This window comes from Thalia democratica, chromosome 2 (genome assembly GCF_965202585.1).
Source record: "Thalia democratica chromosome 2, ktThaDemo2.hap1.1, whole genome shotgun sequence".
Lineage (NCBI taxonomy): Eukaryota > Metazoa > Chordata > Thaliacea > Salpida > Salpidae > Thalia > Thalia democratica.
The window spans coordinates 31,656,368-31,674,961 of record NC_139166.1 but is presented as its reverse complement, the minus strand read 5'-3'; the positions used below and the strand labels follow the sequence as shown (position 1 = coordinate 31,674,961).

The following is an 18,594-nucleotide window of genomic DNA, read 5'->3' as shown; positions in this document are numbered from 1 at the left end:
GTACTTGATGACTTGTATAAGTAATTTTGAACTTAAAGTTAACTTTCTTTTTAAACTTTATCAAAACTTAGTTTTTAACGATGTAAAAATACTTATGTAGGCTTCATTTTTTAAAGCAGAACTTAAGATTTGTTTATTTTTCTATTGTCTAAAAACAGAGTCGTAATACTTTTACAAATGACAGACCAAATTTGCTTAAACAACCTTTAGAGGATTTTAAGCTAAAGAAATTAAAGCCTGTCTTGGACACGACACTAAACTGCATCCTGGTGTATAACTCGATAACCGAAGGTTTTTTCGTACACCAGGTCCTTAAACTAAATTTTTTGAGCGCTTTTTTTTGTTCTTCGCAGGCTTCTGTTTGCCGACCCGTTATTTACAGCAACTTTGCTATTGTTAACCAAATAAAAGAATTTTAATCTAAAAACTTTTAGATTGGTTAAAATATACTTTTTTAGATTATTTGGTTTATCAATATATCATTTTGTGTTATGTTCTAAAACTGTTAAATTTACTTTTTTAAATATGTTTTCCAGCTTAAAAAATAATCACTAAAATTTATTATTTGAATGATAAGGACTTAAATTAATCATTACGTGTGAAACCTTTTACAAAACGAGTATAATGTGCATAGATTTTTTAAAGTTTAGAAGCCATAAATACAGCATATTACTTTAAAAATATTAGAAATACTTTGCTACTTTTTTATTTTATTGTTTCCTAATTTTGTTTACAATCGCCCACTTGACAAAAAGCTTCATTAAATATTTCCTCGTTACTAGATAATTACCCATTTACTTTTTCGCCCCTAAAGAGTTATTTCCCTCTGATAACCTTTAATAAAGCACTCGAAATAATTTTACTTTATCCCATTTATTTAGTGTTGTTGTTTAGTTACTGTTAGTAACTATTTGTTTCAGTTCTCCTAAAAACATATCAACTCGTTTTATCAAAGTCTATTTTTTTACACTTATAGCTTCTAAACCTTATTGAATCCTTTTAATGTCCCTTTAATTGATTAAACTAGAAGTTGTTTCGATCAAATCTATTATAAGTTTCCTCGTACTTTTTGAATACATCCAATTTTAAGTGCTATGCTATCTTTACATACTAAGTTTTCGTTTCTTTTTAAGTGTAAGAAAAACTTACGTTTTGTGATTTTACCTTTTTAAACATTTATGCGTCTACCAGTTATTATTATGTTTTTGTTCTTTTCTTTCGTTTATCTCCTACGTTAGTTGCTCAAGTTTTAATTTTGGAGTTTAATATGGCATAGTATAAAAAACAATCTAAACAAATTATTAAAATTCCTTCTGTTTCAATAATAAATTTTTAACCAAAAAATAATACTATTAAAAATTAGTGTTTAGAATTAAAAAAGTTACCAATCGGTTAATTCTTTTGAACGATTTTAAAACTATTAAAGGAATTGAAGCTTTTAAAATTGCTTGTTTTAAAATTACTTTCATCAGATAATTTTTATATAAATCGTACTTTTGGTCACTAGTAGTTTGACTTTTATTTTCAATGAAAGATAAATTCATCAAACTAATGTTCTACGTATCGTATTCAAAATTGACAAATCTAAAAATAAAACAGTAAGTTTTAGATTGATTTTTTTTCCGGAGACCTAATTATAAAGTCTTTGAGTTCATTTTAATTAAGTGATCATAACTTTTTGACAACTTGCACTAATTCAAACGTTTTATATTAAGGTTATATAATAGAAAGTGAAAAAAATCCTTGATAATAGTAACAATGTCACAGGCTGTGAAATTTTTTAATAAAAATCTTATAAAGCAGGTTCTTTAGCCTAATAAAAAGTTAGTTAGCTAATTTATATCAATAAAATATAAGTTTGTATTATATTTAAACTCACAAATATTTATTTAATTTCACGATATCCTCTTTATTTAAATTGGATGTAAAATTAAATTTATCAATAGTTTAAAATCACAATATCTCTAGTATTATGGGTAAATATTTAGGAACTTTACTTATTACTAGTTATAGAAATTATTTGGTAACAGTTATTTTATTGTGATTTACCACTTGATGGTAAATAAAGCAAGATGTATGAGCTACTATATTTTTTCACTAGGTGGCATACTTCTAAATTATTATTACTGTTAGTAAAAAACTTTTTATAGGTTAAAGTTTATTTTTAATGATAACAGTTAAATTTTACAGTCAACATAACTAGTTAAAAAAAAAGCTTTTATGTTAACAAGTTCAATAATAAATTATACTTAATTGAGTAACTTGATAAGTCTCAGTTAAGTATTAAAATGTAATCAATCAATAAAAAAACACTTATGTTGATACTTGTTTGTAAATCTTTTAATTATGATACCCATTTTTAGTTTTATTAAGTAACATATATTAGCATAGTTTTAAGTTAAACAACAACCTTTTTATTACAAAATTATTTATTTATTGATATTTTGAAAATATTTAGAATTTCTTCCTATATTGATACATCAAAAAACTTTACACTAAGTTATTTATTAAAAAAGAATCAAACCATGTAAGTATATCTGCTCTTGAACCATACTAATTTAAAGATATTACTTCGTAGCCAGTAAAAACGCAAACTTATTTCATTAAAAAGCATATATAAAACTACTAACAATCAAGTTTTAGAAATTACCAGGAACCTTTATTGGTAACTATGCTTGTACAATTAGACATAAATAAAAAATCTTTAGTTCTGGAAATAATTTTGTATAGACAATTCAGGTCAGAGAAACTTTTGCTAAGAATTTTTAATTGAATATACAAGTTTACTTAGTTTGTACTACAAAACAAATTATAACTATTTTAGCTTATTAACTAGTTACATACTATTTAAATCAAGTATTAATCATTTTTGTAATACAAAAAGTAGCAAGACGAAATCATGAGTCAGTAATTAATACAAGATTTAAAGGTAGTTTATGATAGAAAGTGTGTGGAAAATTTAAAGTGTTTTAGAGATGTAAAAATCACTTTAATTGACGGCTATAAATGTAAATAGCATTAAATTTAATTTTCAAACAAAAAATGCTAACTATTTTTTTGTTAATTTACTATGAGACTTAATAAAGTAAAATCCCAAATTATCAATGAACAATACTCCTGACTATAAAAACAAACTGAGCAAAAAATAAAAAAGGGAAAGTTTTCAGAATTCAAACAAAATAAATTAATACTTTTCTAAACTATTAGACGCAATTTAATATTTGAAATTTTTTTTGCACAGTTTTGAATAAAACTTTAAATCAAATTGTACCCCGAGAAAAATAATTTTTAGCATTACTTTAGCTTTTAACTTTATAACAGACTGTTTGCTACAGATATAAAACTAAAAAGAGCGGTTCTGTATAAGAATTTTTTCAAGTTTAGCATTAACAGCTCAAATTTAAGTTCAATTATTCTGAAATTAATGTACAATCTTCAGCCTGAAATTCAATAGAGAGTTATTACTAACTGTGCCAAAACTTTTCAAATTTAAATATTCTTTTCAAAAGACACCCTAAAGTTTCTATAGACTTAACTTTATTAAATTCTTTTTGTCTTACCTGTAAAATAGAATAAGTCTTATTATCAGTAAAAAACAAAAAACTGTTATTTCTCCAGGGTGTCTCTCAAAAATAGTCAACTTATAATAAGTTGTTGTATTTTTACAATCGCTTTAAATTTCTTTTTTTATCTTTCTTCTTTTTTTCTGTTTTGTGAATGGAAGAGGTTATCTTGGCTTGCTTAGAAGTTGATGGTCCCTGAAATTATTATTTCACAAAAAATTACAACATTCTGGCTATACATTATGCAAGAGATAGTGGCATAATTTTGAAATTTTACTAAAAATGAAGTTTAAAAAAAAAAATTTTGTAAAATTTAAAAAAAAAAAAATTAACTTTCAATACATTTTTTTATTTATATTTAAAATAGATACAAGAAATTTTAAAATTAAACAACTTTACTTATATATAAATTAAACACAACACTTTGTAGTTGAAAATTCTAATCTAATTTAATTAACTGAAGATCAAACTATGTAATAAAAAACATACTTGATTTTTTGAATTGGAATCTGCCATTGCAGAAGTGGAAGGTCCTCCTGTGTAAGTTAAAATTTAACAAAAATATACATCTTAATTTAAATAGCTAATATCATAAAAACTATAAATTTTAAAGCTAGTTTGTGTGTTGTTGCTTATTTATTTTTGTAAAGAACAGCTATCTACCAATAGAAGTACTTTTTTTTTAATAAGAATTATTCATTGAATGCACCAACAAGCTCTTTGAGCGAAACTTTGTTTGCTGATTAAATTTTTGAGAAAAAATAACTGTTATCAGTCTATTAAGGGCATAGGGGGGAGGGTCCGACATTTTTTTTACTAAGAATAACATTAGATCTTATATGAAAGCTTAAAGTACAAACTACAAGCCAGTTTTTATAGAATTAAAAAATATTATTTAACTTTTGAGATATTGTAATTTTTATAAAAAGTTTCCGATACAACCGTATGGACCGAAAGTTTTTTGAGGTCAATTTTCTCGGAAATTTAAAAATCACTAAAAACCTATCTTCTCCTTTATTTTTTGAGATAGAGACCTCAAATTTTCAGGAAACGTTCTTTTTATAGTCTAAAAGACTTTTAAAGTTGGACCTTTAAAAACACTAAAAATAAAAATTTTAGACAAAAAAAACAAAAAAAAAAAAGTGGTTTTTTTTTTTAATATTTTTTTTTTCAAAATCAAAAAAATTCCTGCATTCAATCTTTTTAAAATCTAATAATACACTTTCTGTGAAAATTTGAAGAAGATTGCTTAAAAAATGAAAAAGGAGATAGGTTTTTAGTGAAAAGGTCTTTTTTCGCGTTTTTAGTTTGCGCCTTCCATTAGGAACCTTTTGAGGTCACCGACTTTGACTGCTCATATCTCAAAAAATACTTTGAATTTTTTCAAACGGTTAAAAATGTCTGATAGCTCGGATAAAACTCTATAAAATAAGATCAACTTGTAAAAATCAACTTTGCACAAATTGATTTTTTTTTAATTACTTTCACCACTACCCCAAACCCTTACATTCGGTTGGTAATTAAAAAAAAAAAATCTAATTTTTGTTCCTGTTTTTTTTTTTGATAATTTTTATTAGGATTTTTTTTTTTCCATCACTTTTATCCCTTACCCTCGGTCAGTAGTTTTTTTTTTCTTTTTTGTAATTTTTTCTATTTTATTATTATTATCACTGTTACCACTAACCCGTACCCTCGGCCAAAAACATTTTTTATATTTTTATTAATTGATCTTTTTATATTTTTTATCTTGTTTTTCTTTTTATAACAAAATTCTCTCTTTATTTTAAATTTTTTTACTCTCGTGCAAAAGTGACCTGTTCCCGTTCTTAGGAGTATTTAAGGGTAGTTTTGAAACTTATACTAGATATTACGGATATATTTTGAAGATTACACTAGATGTACCAGAGTTCATAATGAAGAGCAAAAAAAGTCTCAGGCGTATCTGAGAGTAGTTTTGAAACTTACATTCGTTATTAAGAGAAAACTTTGAAAGTTACATAGGATCCAGCTGAAATAAAACCCGGCCTAATACTAATTTAAAAATAAGACCCGGATGCGGATATTGCAAGATACTAATTTTATGGATCCGGTAGATCGATAGTTTAAAAGTACAAAAACAGTTTAAATTGAAATACAACAAAAACGTTTTAAAGCAAAAACTTATAGAAAAATTGTTATTCAGAAGGAAACCTAAATAGGTTTTTTAAATTCACGTATATAGAAATAAAACCTTAGAATAAAACCAGAAACCTTAAGACTTAGAAACATCACTTTATTTTTGTTAGTTACCAAGAAAGTTAAGTGTTTATTTTTTTGTGCAATAAAGCTCTTAACATTTTTATTTTATCAAAATTGCTATTTTAATTGTATTATTAGTATAGTTTGAAGTTCAAGTTTAGAACCAAGTTAATTATATCAATTGTTAGTATGTTGATTTGCTTAAAAATTTAAATGACGTTTTTTTAATTTTGCGATGCATTGGAGTAGCTTAAAGTAGAAAACAAAAAGCAAGGATAAGGAAAATAACTTTCCCAAACATAAACTGTTAAAAGTTTTCTTTAGTGAACAGGTTTACTTTTGATGGTTGTTTCAATAACTTTTTTTGACATAACAAAAAAAAGTGTATTTAAAACTTTAAATTTTGTTTAGGTCTTACTATGGAGATGCCTTAAAAATTATTAAGACCTGCCTATGCTTATATGAACAAAATGGTTCGAATAAATTTGAAGACGTCATTCTAAACTATGGGTAACCTTAAGTTAATATATATTGTTTACAATTGACGAAGATTGTTAAAATAAAAATTTCTTACAATTCGTTATTAATGAATAAATAAGTCAAATTAAGTTTTTGTTATAGGTACACTAGTTTGTTTTGGTTTTTAGTGTAAAACATTACAAATTCATAAATTTTGATAACTTTACATACAATTTTTATTGAACAAACAAGTTTTTTACTGGATAGCCTTTTTATTTAATATAGAACTAATTTATTTAGAATTTTCTATGTTTATCAAATTCAACTTAACTTTCAATTATCTTTAACGAATGGTTATCTTTTGATAACATAGAAGTTTTTTATTAAACTATTTGGGAATTTAATTTTTGCCTTAGCCTTTTACCTAATAAATGTATGAGTTATCAATTTAATTATTGTCAGAAAAGCTTTACTATCACAACAAAATTGTAGGTTAGCATTTTTCTCTAACTTACTAGATTTCTTTTATTTTTTTATGCTTATCACATTTATATTATTTTTTAAACAACTATAACACATACTTTAAAGGCCAAGCCAATATTTTTCAACAGTTATAACTTGCTAATATTAAAAAATAAATATAACATGTTTGTTATAGGCTTGATTACATCTAATTTTTTTTTTTTGAATTGTACTAAAAATTTTTTGTTGACCTTGTTGTAAAGGACTAGGTGTCGCATGAATTTCAGTCATCAACCTAGCTCTTGTGGAATACCTTGAATAATCTTCTTGCAACATTCTACCTGCTTCTTCATTTAATGCTGATTCAGGGTTTGGATGGATGAGCAAACACCTGATTGTCTGAAAATTTATACATTTTATTCAATATAAACATTATTTTTTGTTAACTTTGTCCTGGTTTCTAAATTGAGTATGATTAGAAAGAAATACAAAATATTAGAACAACATCTAATTTAACATCGTTAAAATATTTTAATTAGATAGAGTTTTTTTAACATAAATGATTAGGTTCTAAAATACTTACATGCTACTGATAAATTTAATTAAAATCTTTTAATTTAATTAAATTTAAACACATATAATCAGCTTAAGTTCCAAACTCAAAAAGTTTCTGAGACAATCAAAATATTGGTATTTTAAAAACCATTTTATAGACATAATTAATTTAAGCTTTTATATAAAATTAAACAAACTATAACCTTTAAATATCAAAAGCTATAAAATAACAGTTTTTTATTTAGTTAATATTTAGTTTTTAATTACTATTGCACAAAAAACTTAATCCCTGTAATAATTGGTAAATTCAAGCTCTAAGTTTTTTTCTTAAGTACATTATAATAAAACTATGTTAAAAATTCTAATTTTATTAATTATCTTAGCATTTATTACATACAACATTAGTAAACAAACCAGCAAAACATTTTTTATTCCCATCTTTGAATTCCAATCTTGCTTGAGAGTGTTAACACAAATTTCACCTGAAGGTCCAACATTTGGGTGGAATATTTTTGTCAGGAAGAAACCCTATATGGAAAAAATATAAAGGTTACATGCCATTTACTTTACTAAAACTCTTTAAAAAATAAATTGTAAACTTGGTTTTAATGTGTTTGAAGCTTATATTTTTCTAACTAGACTATAGTTAACAGTTAGGTCTTTGTTTGTTAGCAATTTTTGAACTTATTTTGACAAGCTACATTTATAAAAGCAAATATTTGCTCTGTTTGAAAAATTATGTAAACTTTTACACTACATGAATAATAACACTGCAATACTTTACTTTAACCTAAAAAGTTTGTTAACAGTTTTTCCATACCAACTAATTTTATATTGACAGTATAAGTGGATCAAGATACTAAGTTATAAAAAAATAAATAACATATAAACATACTTTAATTAGTAGTTACTTTAGTTAATTAAACTTACTTAAATATTGTGCTAAAGAAAACTACATTATTTTTATTTTTTACGTTAGCTACATGCATATATAAATCATACTTTACCTTAGGAGGTTGCTGAGGAAATTCTTTGGTGAGCACAATCTTTATTTTGAAAAATCCTCCAGCAAAAGGAGTTCCTTCTAAAAAAGAATAAAAAACTTAAAAATTTTCAAACAAACTAATGATTTCTTGATTTTTGGGAAATAATTATGCTTGAACTGATTAAATAAAAATACTGTACTTCGTTATGGAATGAAACATTCTCGAAAAAGTTCTAAAACATATTTTTTTAAACAAAAATAGTTACTATATAAGTTTTTAACTACTTAGATATACTGAACTTTTTATAACTTACAACTTAATATAAGAAATAAAAAATTCCTAAAATACAGGGTAACCAAATGTTTTTTGTAATTTTTTTCCAGGTAAAAAAAAAATAAGTTTTTTGGTCTTTTTTTGTTATAAAATTATACTTAATTAAAAAAAAACTGTCCTAAATAGTATAACAACATTATAAAGGTACTGTAAAGCTACTTTACATGTGTTTTTAATGAATTTTTTCTTATTAATACAAAAAAAAATATGATAGATTTGTTGTATCTTATCAAAATTTTGTTACTTTACATGTAAAATTGTTGAAATTTTAGGTTTGTGAGTAATTTTTATTCGAAATTCCAGGTTTCCAAGTTTTTTTTAATAAAATTCCTTAAATTCCAGGTTTTATTTTTGCCTAAATTGTCAAATTCTAAGATTTTCTACGATTTCAGGTTTTTTGTTTAAGTTTCTGAAACCAAATTTCTTTTAAATATGTAGCTCTACACTTGTACTGTATAGTATAATACTGTGAGCAATATTTTTGATAAACAGTTAAAACATTTAAGAATTAAGCAAATAGTATACCTCAACATATAATTAAAAAGTGAAATGTAGTTATCTTATTGTCAACTAAACAATTTAACGTGCTTAGAACTTCTTTTGTCATCTACTGAGCACAAAATTTAAAATAATTAGAAGTCAATGTAACTTATCAAGTCTTTTTAGTACAGTGGTTATGAAAGAACTATAACTATGTGCGTAGTAGTCAAATACAAAATTTTTAAAATAGTAAACTGCCTGATTTGTTCATTTAATTTATTTTAACAATAACTTTAAAAACCAACGGGGTCCTTGAATGTTGGCAATCATCTGGGAGATGTTCTTTTCGTCAATTTGAACTTCAATACCATCAATTGGCTCCTTCATCAGTGATTTAAACTCACTACAAACTTTTCTTACCACATGAGGAGGTAGATTTTCCTGATTCTCATTCTGTTAAAGAGATAAGTGTGTTGGGAATAGTTAAAAAAATAAACTAGAAATTTTTAATATTAACTATAGGTTTGATTGTCAGAAAACCATTTAGATTTCAACTTCAAAAAAGATCAAAAATATTATTACCATATATAAATTATTCAGCAAACAAAGCTTTTTGTATTAAAGAAAGAATTGTAAAGAGTTATGTAAAAGTCAAGGAAAAATTTCTCTTTAATTGTTAACTATTTTTCTATTTTAGAAATAAATACTTACCATAGACATGATTAGCTTTTGCAACACTTTAAAGAATCTGAAAAATGAGAGAAAAATAAGTTTCTAATTTTTAGCAATTCAGAAACTAGATCAATTTTCAATTAGCAACCATTTTACAACATTAAAAAATAATTTCTACTTGTTTAAAAATACTATTACACTGTATTAAGCTAAAAAAAACTTTGGAAATTTCATTATAGTTCCTGAAATGATTTGATTTAATGAAAAAATTATGTTGATTAAATTTGACTTCATTAAGTACATATAAAAATTATCATTTAATTTATTAAAGAGTATGTAAATAGAACTATGTGACATAAAGGTCACCACTTTTTGAGGCAAAAAATTAGCAGTTAACTAAAACTCCTCAAAAAACAATTTTTCAGCTTTGGCACAATCATCTACAAGCCAATACACATAAGATATTTTAGTGTAATAAAATATATATTTCACTGGACAATAAATGAGGTATAAACATACCTACTTCCACTGTCAAAATAAACTGTTGTGAGTTACTAAAAACTGCCCTTATTCAACCTGAGTTTTTTAAATTCCTTAAGAACTTTTTTATAACTTTTCAAAATTAATAAAAATAAAGTTCTTCAACAAAATCGGTTATGAAATAACAAAATATCTAAAATAAATAAATTAAATCTTATTTAAAATAAAGAAAATATTTGACCTGAGATTTTTAAAAAGCTCAAGATTATCCTTATACTTTATAAAAAACAAAACTATCCTGAGTTTGACTCAGTTAAAAAAATCTAAATATTCTGAGATTTTGAAAAATTTCTAAATAACTTGAGGGTGTGGCAACTCTGACCATATGTTTAAATATATGCATGATAATTAGGATGCTTATAAACAAGGTTACTTTTGAGATTTCAGCTCAAATTTTTTTTAAGGGCATAGGGGGTCCAAGATTTTTTTAATAACATTGGATCTTATATGAAAGTACAAACTACAAGCCATTTTTATAGAATTTAAAAATCTTATTTATGTTTTAAGATAATGTAATTTTTATAAAAAGTTTCCAATACAAACATATGTACTGCAAGTTATTTGAGATCAATTTTCTCAGAAATTTAATAAATAACTTAAAAATCTATCTTCTCCTCCATTTTTGAGCTAGAGATCTTAAACTTTCAGGGAACGTTCCTTTTATAATTTAAAAGACTTGAATATTAGAACTTTATAAACATTAAAAAATAAAAATTTTAGATTAAAAAAAAAAAAAAAGAAAAAAAGTGGTTTTTTTAATTAAAATTTTATTTTTCAAAATTATAAAAATTCCTAATTACAATCTTTTTCAAATTTAATAATACACTTTCTGTGAAAATTTGAAGAAGATTGCTTAAAAAATAAAGGAGGAGATAGATTTTTAATGAAATTTTGTTTTTGCATTTTTAGTTTGCGCCTTCTATTAGGAACCTATTGAGGTCACCAACTTTGATCGCTCATATCTCAAAAATTACTTTGAATTTTTCCAAGCAGTTAAAAATGCCTGATAGTTCAGATCAAACTCTATAAACTAAGATCAACTTGAAAAATCAAGGTGGACCCTTCTATGCCCTTAATGTGGCAAATTTAACAAAAACAACCCGTGCAAAATTTTATATGTTTTGAAGAAACTTTCATGCTAGCAAATTTTGATTTTCTGACAACAACATCAATGCAAACTGTATGAGACCCAAAAAAATGTGACTTTTTGAGTTTTTAGCTAGAAATTGTTTTACAAAGTGGCAATTATCACAAAAACACATTGTGCAGAATTCGAAACAATTTAAAATAAATTTCATGGAGGATTTTTTGAAATTAAGAAAATTCAAGTAAGTTTACAAAAAGTGATAAATAATTACATAAAATCAAGAAATGCCTCAGTGCACTGATTAGATATCATACAGGTAGGTTTTAGATAATCAAAATTTGCTAGCACCAAAATAATCTAAAATTTTGCACAAGATGTTTCTGTGGCATTTGCCAAATATATTTTTTTGAGCTGAAAACTAAAAAATCACTTTTTTATAAGCACTCTAATGATAATTATTATTCTTTTTTAGGATTTCATATAAGCAAGGTTTAATATGACATTCAACTAAAAGACAACTAATCCATAAAAAAGTATTTTTTATACTAAATATATCTTAACTAATTTATCTACTTTGCAAACATTTTTATCAGTGATATCAGTTTTACAAAATTCTGGCTTTGGTTTATTTATAAACACTTATCAGGGTTGAACTTTTTTCCAGGTTTTTTGAATTGCAAGTTTTTTGGTCTGCTAAGTATAAAATTAAGTTTATAAGGTAAAAAACTGTCTTAAACAGTAAAAATTATTGGAAATACACTGTAATGTTAATTTAAATGAGTTTTATAACAAATAAAATTCAAAATGATACAAAGAAATTTAAGGCCATAGGGGGGGGGGGTCCAACATTCTTTTTTACAAAAATTAACTTTGGCTTTTATATGAAAGCTTCAAGTACTAACTACAAGCCAGTTTTTATAGAATTCAAAAATATCATTAAACTTTTGAGATATTTAATTTTTTGTTAAAATTTTCCAATATAAACGTATGGACCGCAAATTTTTTGGGGTCAATTTTCTCGGAAATTTTAAAATTCACTAAAAATCTATCTCCTCCTTCATTTTTCAAGCAATCTTCTTCAAATTTTCAGGAAACGTTCCTTATATTAAAAGGAAAAAACGTTACTTTAGAATTTTTATAATTTAAAAAAATAAAAAAAATTTATCACAAAAATTAAAAAAAAAAGTGTTTTTATTTCAAAAAAAAAAATTTTATAATTTTTTTTTCAATTCTAAAGTAACGTTTTTTTGTCATTGTATAAAGATTAGACTGTAAAAGTTTGAAGAAGATTGCTTAAAAAATGTAGGAGGAGATAGATTTTAAATGAAATAGTCTTTTTTCGCTGTTTTAGTTTTCCCTTTCCATAGTGAACCTATTATGCGGCCGGACTTTGACTGGTCATATCTCAAAAAATAATTTGAATTTTTTAAAACAATAAAAAGCATCTTGAAGCTTAGAAAAAAACTCTATAAAATAAGATCAACTTGTATAAAACACGGTTTGCCCCCCTATGGCCTTAATTTTATAGCATAAATTTTTTGTACCTGATAAAATTTTTAACAATTTATATGGAAAATTATTTAAAAATCCAGGCTTTTTTCAACAATTCTCAGAATAAGTTTTTTTTGCTTAAATTATCAATTAGAGGTTTTTTAGGTTTTTCAAGTATACTTCTATCATATTTAAGTAAACCTAGTCACAAGGCAGAAAGTACCTTATAATTAAAACAAAGAATTTAAAATAAACAAATAGAAATGGTAGAACTCAAAATGACTATAAAATTTCAAAACTTCAAAAATAGAACTAACCTAAATTCAAATTAAAACTAAGATACAATAGCTTAAGTTTTTTTTTTAAACTTAACCAGCCAGCATTGGCTTGGAAGTTTTTAATTTTTTTTAAGTAGCTTGAGTGTGTGGTTTATTGCATTCCTACATCATTAGGACAAGAAGCTAGCCTAAGTCTCTCTCAAAAAAACAAGAGTCAGCATGAAAGTGGTAACCCTGACAATATCCAGAATTGCCACACACTCAGGCTAATTTGAATTTTTTGAAAATCTCAGGCTAGTTTAAAGTTAAATAACTCAGACTGACTAAGGCTAATTGGCTTTTATTTGAGAAATTCAGGCAAGTTTTTTGAAAGATTTGAATGAATTTAAATTGATTTTATTTTAGGTATTCTGACTTTTATGTTTTATATAACTTGTGTTCTACTATTTCATTCTATTTTACAGTGTTGATTGTAAAAATTGGGAAAAATTTTCTGCTGTGTGCCAACTCTACTTATATAAAACAAATGTAATTTCATTAGTCTATTTGTAAAAAAAAGTAAGAAAAAAATATTTATACTTTTGCTCTTACTATTTAAAAAATGAAGTATAACTATATTTAAGCCGAATAACAATGGTTTCAAGCATACTAAAAAACAATAGACAATGAATCACTGATATAATAGCACAACAAATAAATTAATTTTTACTACTTTTATTAAGGCATAGGGGGGGTTAAACACTTTTTTCACAATTTGATCTTATTTTATATAGTTTTTACAAAGCTATAAAATGCTTTTACAGATTTAAAAAATTCAAAATAATTTTTAAGATATAAGCAGTCAAAGTTGGAGGCAACAATAGGTTTCTTATGGGAGGCACAAACTAAAACTGCAAATAACTAGAAATCTATCTCATCCTACGTTTTTTGAGATAACTACCTCAAATTTTAAGGAAATGTTCCTTGCAACATTTAGAAAATTCTGTCAGAATAAATTTAAAAAAGAAAAAAAAAATTTACGACAAAAAAAAAACTTTTTTTTTTGTTTATTTTTTATATAAAATTTTTATAAACTTTGTTTCACCCCCTATGCCCTTAATAGAAGTAAATGTCTAATAGTTCATTTGTTTTTATAGTTAAATGTTATTTTAACCTTGAAACAACTTTTAAAAATAGAGCAAGAGTAATTATCAGGGTTGCCAAAAGTTTTCAAAAAAATTTCTCTAGTTTTACTAAATTTTGTGCAGGTTTTTAGAGAACAAGTTTTTTGCTCTATATTTAATACTAAGTAAAATTTAAGGTAAAGAATAGTCTTAAAAGTATAACAGCATTGAAAAGATACATGAAGCAAATTAGTTGTGATTTTAAAACAAAAAACTTTTAGTGCTACATAAAATTGTTATACCTTTATGATAGATTTTTTGATGCAATCAAAATTTTATTACTTTTTATGTGAAATAATTCAAAATTTTAAGTTTTTAGTGATTCTGTTTGAAATTCCAAGTTGTTTTGGCAAAAATTATTTAAACACAAACTTTTACCTAAAATATTTTTTGTGTGCAATGCTTATTAGTATATATGTATTATAACTTTGCTTGAGGACTTTTTTAAAGTATTCTAATAATTTTAGGCTGACTCAAGCTAGTTAGAAGTCACTCGCATTAAAAAGATACAACCATGTTGTAAAAAAAGGACAAAAAAATTATATACAACAAAAAGCATGTTTATAGTCACATAATTGAAAAAAATCTACCAATTCCTACAAGTAATTATAGATATTGCAAGGAACACTTGCTATATACATGAGTTAAATTGGCTAGAGCAGGGTTTCCAAAAGCTTTCTGACATTTTTCCAGGTTTTTAAAGGTGGAAGTTTTTTTGTCAATTTTTAGTATCAATTTAAATTTAAGGTAAACAACTGTCTTAAATAGTATAAAAATATTCAAAACATATTTAATATTACTTGAAAAATATTTAAGGTAAAAAATAATTTTAATGCTTAGAAAAAAAAGTATATGATACGTTTTTGTTTCATATAAAAATTAATCATTTTACATGTAACAGGGTTGCCACTCTTTTTAAAATTTTTTTTCCAGGTTTTTCAAGTTTCTTCCAGGTTTTTAAAAGTACACATTTTTGGGTCTATTTTTAGTTTCAAGCTAATTTCTATATAAGAAACTGTGTTAAATAGTATAAAAACAATGAAAAGATACTGTAAGTTACTTTAAATATGTTTAAAAACAAAAAAAAAATTGATGATGACAAAAAAGTCTTATTTATATGATAGATATTTTGTCTCAAATTGAAATTTTGCTACTGAAAATGTAAAAACTATTAAAAACTCCAGGTTTTTGATCAAAATTCCAGATTTTTCTAGGTTTTTTCAAAATTTTTGAAATTCCAGGTTTTTCCAAATTATTTTTACCTAAATTGTCAAATACCAGGTTTTTCCAGGTTAGGTTTTGAGGTAAAGTGGCAACCCTGATGTAAAAACTGTTTAAAATTCTAGATCTTTCATATATTTTAGTAAATTTTGAAGTTTTTTTCAAATTTTCTTAATTCAAGGTTTTTCAGGTTATTTTTGCCTTAATTGTTAAATTCCAGGTTTTCTGGGCAACCCTGCTAGAGACAGGGTTTCAAAACTTTTCAAATTTCATGAAAATTAACAAACTTTTTTTTTTCTGCAATAGGTTTGGCATACGTAATTTTTTACAAAACTAACTATATCTTAGAAGACATTGAAAAATTTTATAGTATTTAAAATTATTTTATTATAATGTTAACTTGAAGCTTTTGGTAATTACTTAGGATGATGTTGCACTAATATCAAGCTGAAATTATAGTGTATTTGATTTCTTTAAAACCATAACTTAGGCTAAAAATCAATGTTTTAAGCCTAATATGTTTAATCTATAAAAAGACATTTTGTTTTAAAGAATCTATATAAACACATAGTACTAATTAAACTTGTTTATTATAAATTAAAATATTACATCATTTTTATTTTACAATACTGTATTCAGGGTTGCCACTCGTTTTTTCAAATTTTTTTCCAGGTTTTCCAAATTTCTTCCAGGTTTTTAAAAGTACATATTTTTGGGTCTATTTTTAGTTTTAAGTTAATTTCTATTTAAGAAACTATGTTAAATAGTATAAAAATATTGAAAAGATACAGTAAAGTTACTTAAAATGTGTTTTTTAATAAAAAAAAATTTTGATGATGACAAAAAATCTTGTTCATATGACAGATTTTTAATGTCAAATCAAAATTTTACAACTGAAAATGTTAACATTATTGAAAATTCCAGGTTTTTGATCAAAATTCCAGGTTTTTCCAGGATTTTTCAAAATTTTTCAAATTCCAGGTTTTTCCAGGTAATTTTAGCCTAAATTGTCAAATTCCTGGTTTTTCCAGGATTCCAGGTAAAGTGGCAACCCTGTGTATTTACATTGTAAAATAAAAGTTACTAAATGTTAAAGATTTAATATTAAATTAAGTTTAATTTTATACATGTATTTATAAATATAAATTTTTAGCCTAAAATTGTGGTTAAAAAAGACATCAAATATAATATAATTTCAGCTTGATATTGGTACACATCATACTAGGTAATTACAAAGCTTTCAAATAAAGGTCAATGTTTGTTTTTAATGTTGAACTTCCCAATGTCTTAAGAAATTAAAGTAATTTGTTTTTAAGTTAACAGTGTTTACATTAAGTCTATTAGCACTATTCTAGTAGATTTAAAATTAAGGTTATACTAGACTTTCTGAATAATTTCTTAATCTTGTTAAGTTACTCAAACATTTTTAAAAGGTTGAATGAATAATGTTACTATTACAGCAATCTGCTACACTGGACAAATAATAAGTTTTATTTAATGAGTTTGGAACATATTTAATACAATAAACATTGAATGAAAAACAATACTTAATATATCATTTGAATTTATAGAAACAAATCTCTTAATTAACAAGTTTAATTGATTGTTTCAAGTTCCATTGGTCAGCTACTTTGACTTTTGATTCCATACATACTTGTTTAGATTCCGCCTTGTAATATTAATTCAAATACTTGTAATTCCCCTTCTACAACTGAAAAACATAAATCAAGCAAATATAAACTTCGCCCAGTTTAGCAGAGACTATAATTTTAACACTTGTTCAAACTAACTATTTCAAATAATTTTAAGAATACAACTATATAGTTTCTTAAAACAGTTTTATTAAAAAAAATGTTTTCTTTAAAAATAGTTGGTCAAAAATTCAATAAAAACAAGATAACTTTTAAAATGGGTGTCAGAAGTACAATTTATAATATAAACTATAATCTTTTAGTCGTTCAATAAACTATATATATATTAATTTTGTCTTTATGACATACTGTAATACAGTGATGCACTGTGATACACACCACAGATACCTTTTAACATCTTGTCTAGTACAACTTACAGTACATACAGTCACTGTATGTACTGTAAATTGTACTAGACAAGATGTAATAAAGGTATCCGTTATTCCGTTGTGTGCGACTCGATAACCAAAAGTCACTCCGTGCACCAGGTCCTAAGACCAAATATTTTGAGCGTCTTTTTTTTGTCGTTTAATAAATTATAAATTTTAATCTTCCGCTTAAATAGGTGTTTTTTATTGATAATCTTTACTAAAAATGCATTTTTATTATTTAAAATGTATAAAAAAGTTATGTGTAAGTTTTTATAGAAAAAATTTCACACTTACTGAAATGAAACATTAACTAACAAATACATGTTTAGAGTTAATACTGAACAAATACTGTTTTATATATTTAAGGAAAATAACAAACAGTGCAACTGAAATTTGTGTATATAAGAATTAAAACGTAAGCATAAAATATTACATTATGTTTATAGTATATGAAAATAACAAACAATACAGTTGGCATTTGCTTAGTATTACACGTATTATTAGTTCTGGATTGTTAAAGTAGTAAAGTAACCTATTGTTTTAGTTTAGCAAACATTATTATTTGTATACAGGTTTTTAAAAGTATTAGAAAAAATATTTAAAGCAAGTTGTAGCTTTTAAAAGTTGTTAAGGTTTTTTTTTCAGTTGAATTTTCCATTTTTTTCAGTTGAATTTTGAAACCGTGTAAAGGCCACCCTTACGCTTACCCGCTTTTTGATCTTTTCACACTAACTAAAAAGCATAGTTTATTCTTTGCCAGGTCAGTTACTAATACCTAACTTACGCTTTTATCTGTAAAAAGCTACTTCTTTTTATCAAAAGAAAAGACCATGACATGGTTTCCTTATTACTAGTGTTTAACAAGACAATATAGCTTTTAATGTTATAATTTACAAAAAAATCCTTTGCTTTATTTAACATTTCACTTTAAATAAAGTTACATATCTCAAATCACATTTACTTTTACTTTTGTACTGACTTTAACTAAAAATACTATCACTTCT

General features: G+C 24.6%; 1 protein-coding gene across 1 annotated transcript; it reads right to left on the bottom strand.

Moving 5' to 3' along the window:
- Positions 1-2,532: 2,532 nt before the first annotated feature.
- On the bottom strand, positions 2,533-17,166 carry LOC145849645 (ubiquitin-conjugating enzyme E2 S-like). The gene is made up of 8 exons (XM_082954646.1): positions 17,120-17,166; positions 9,788-9,824; positions 9,382-9,529; positions 8,285-8,361; positions 7,692-7,805; positions 6,974-7,121; positions 4,053-4,099; positions 2,533-3,758 (listed from the first exon to the last, which is right to left on the bottom strand). Exons 2-8 carry the CDS (start codon positions 9,794-9,796, stop codon positions 3,663-3,665), a joined length of 639 nt encoding a protein of 212 aa, XP_082810772.1. The 5' UTR covers positions 9,797-9,824; positions 17,120-17,166; the 3' UTR covers positions 2,533-3,662.
- Between the last annotated feature and the right edge of the window lie 1,428 nt (positions 17,167-18,594).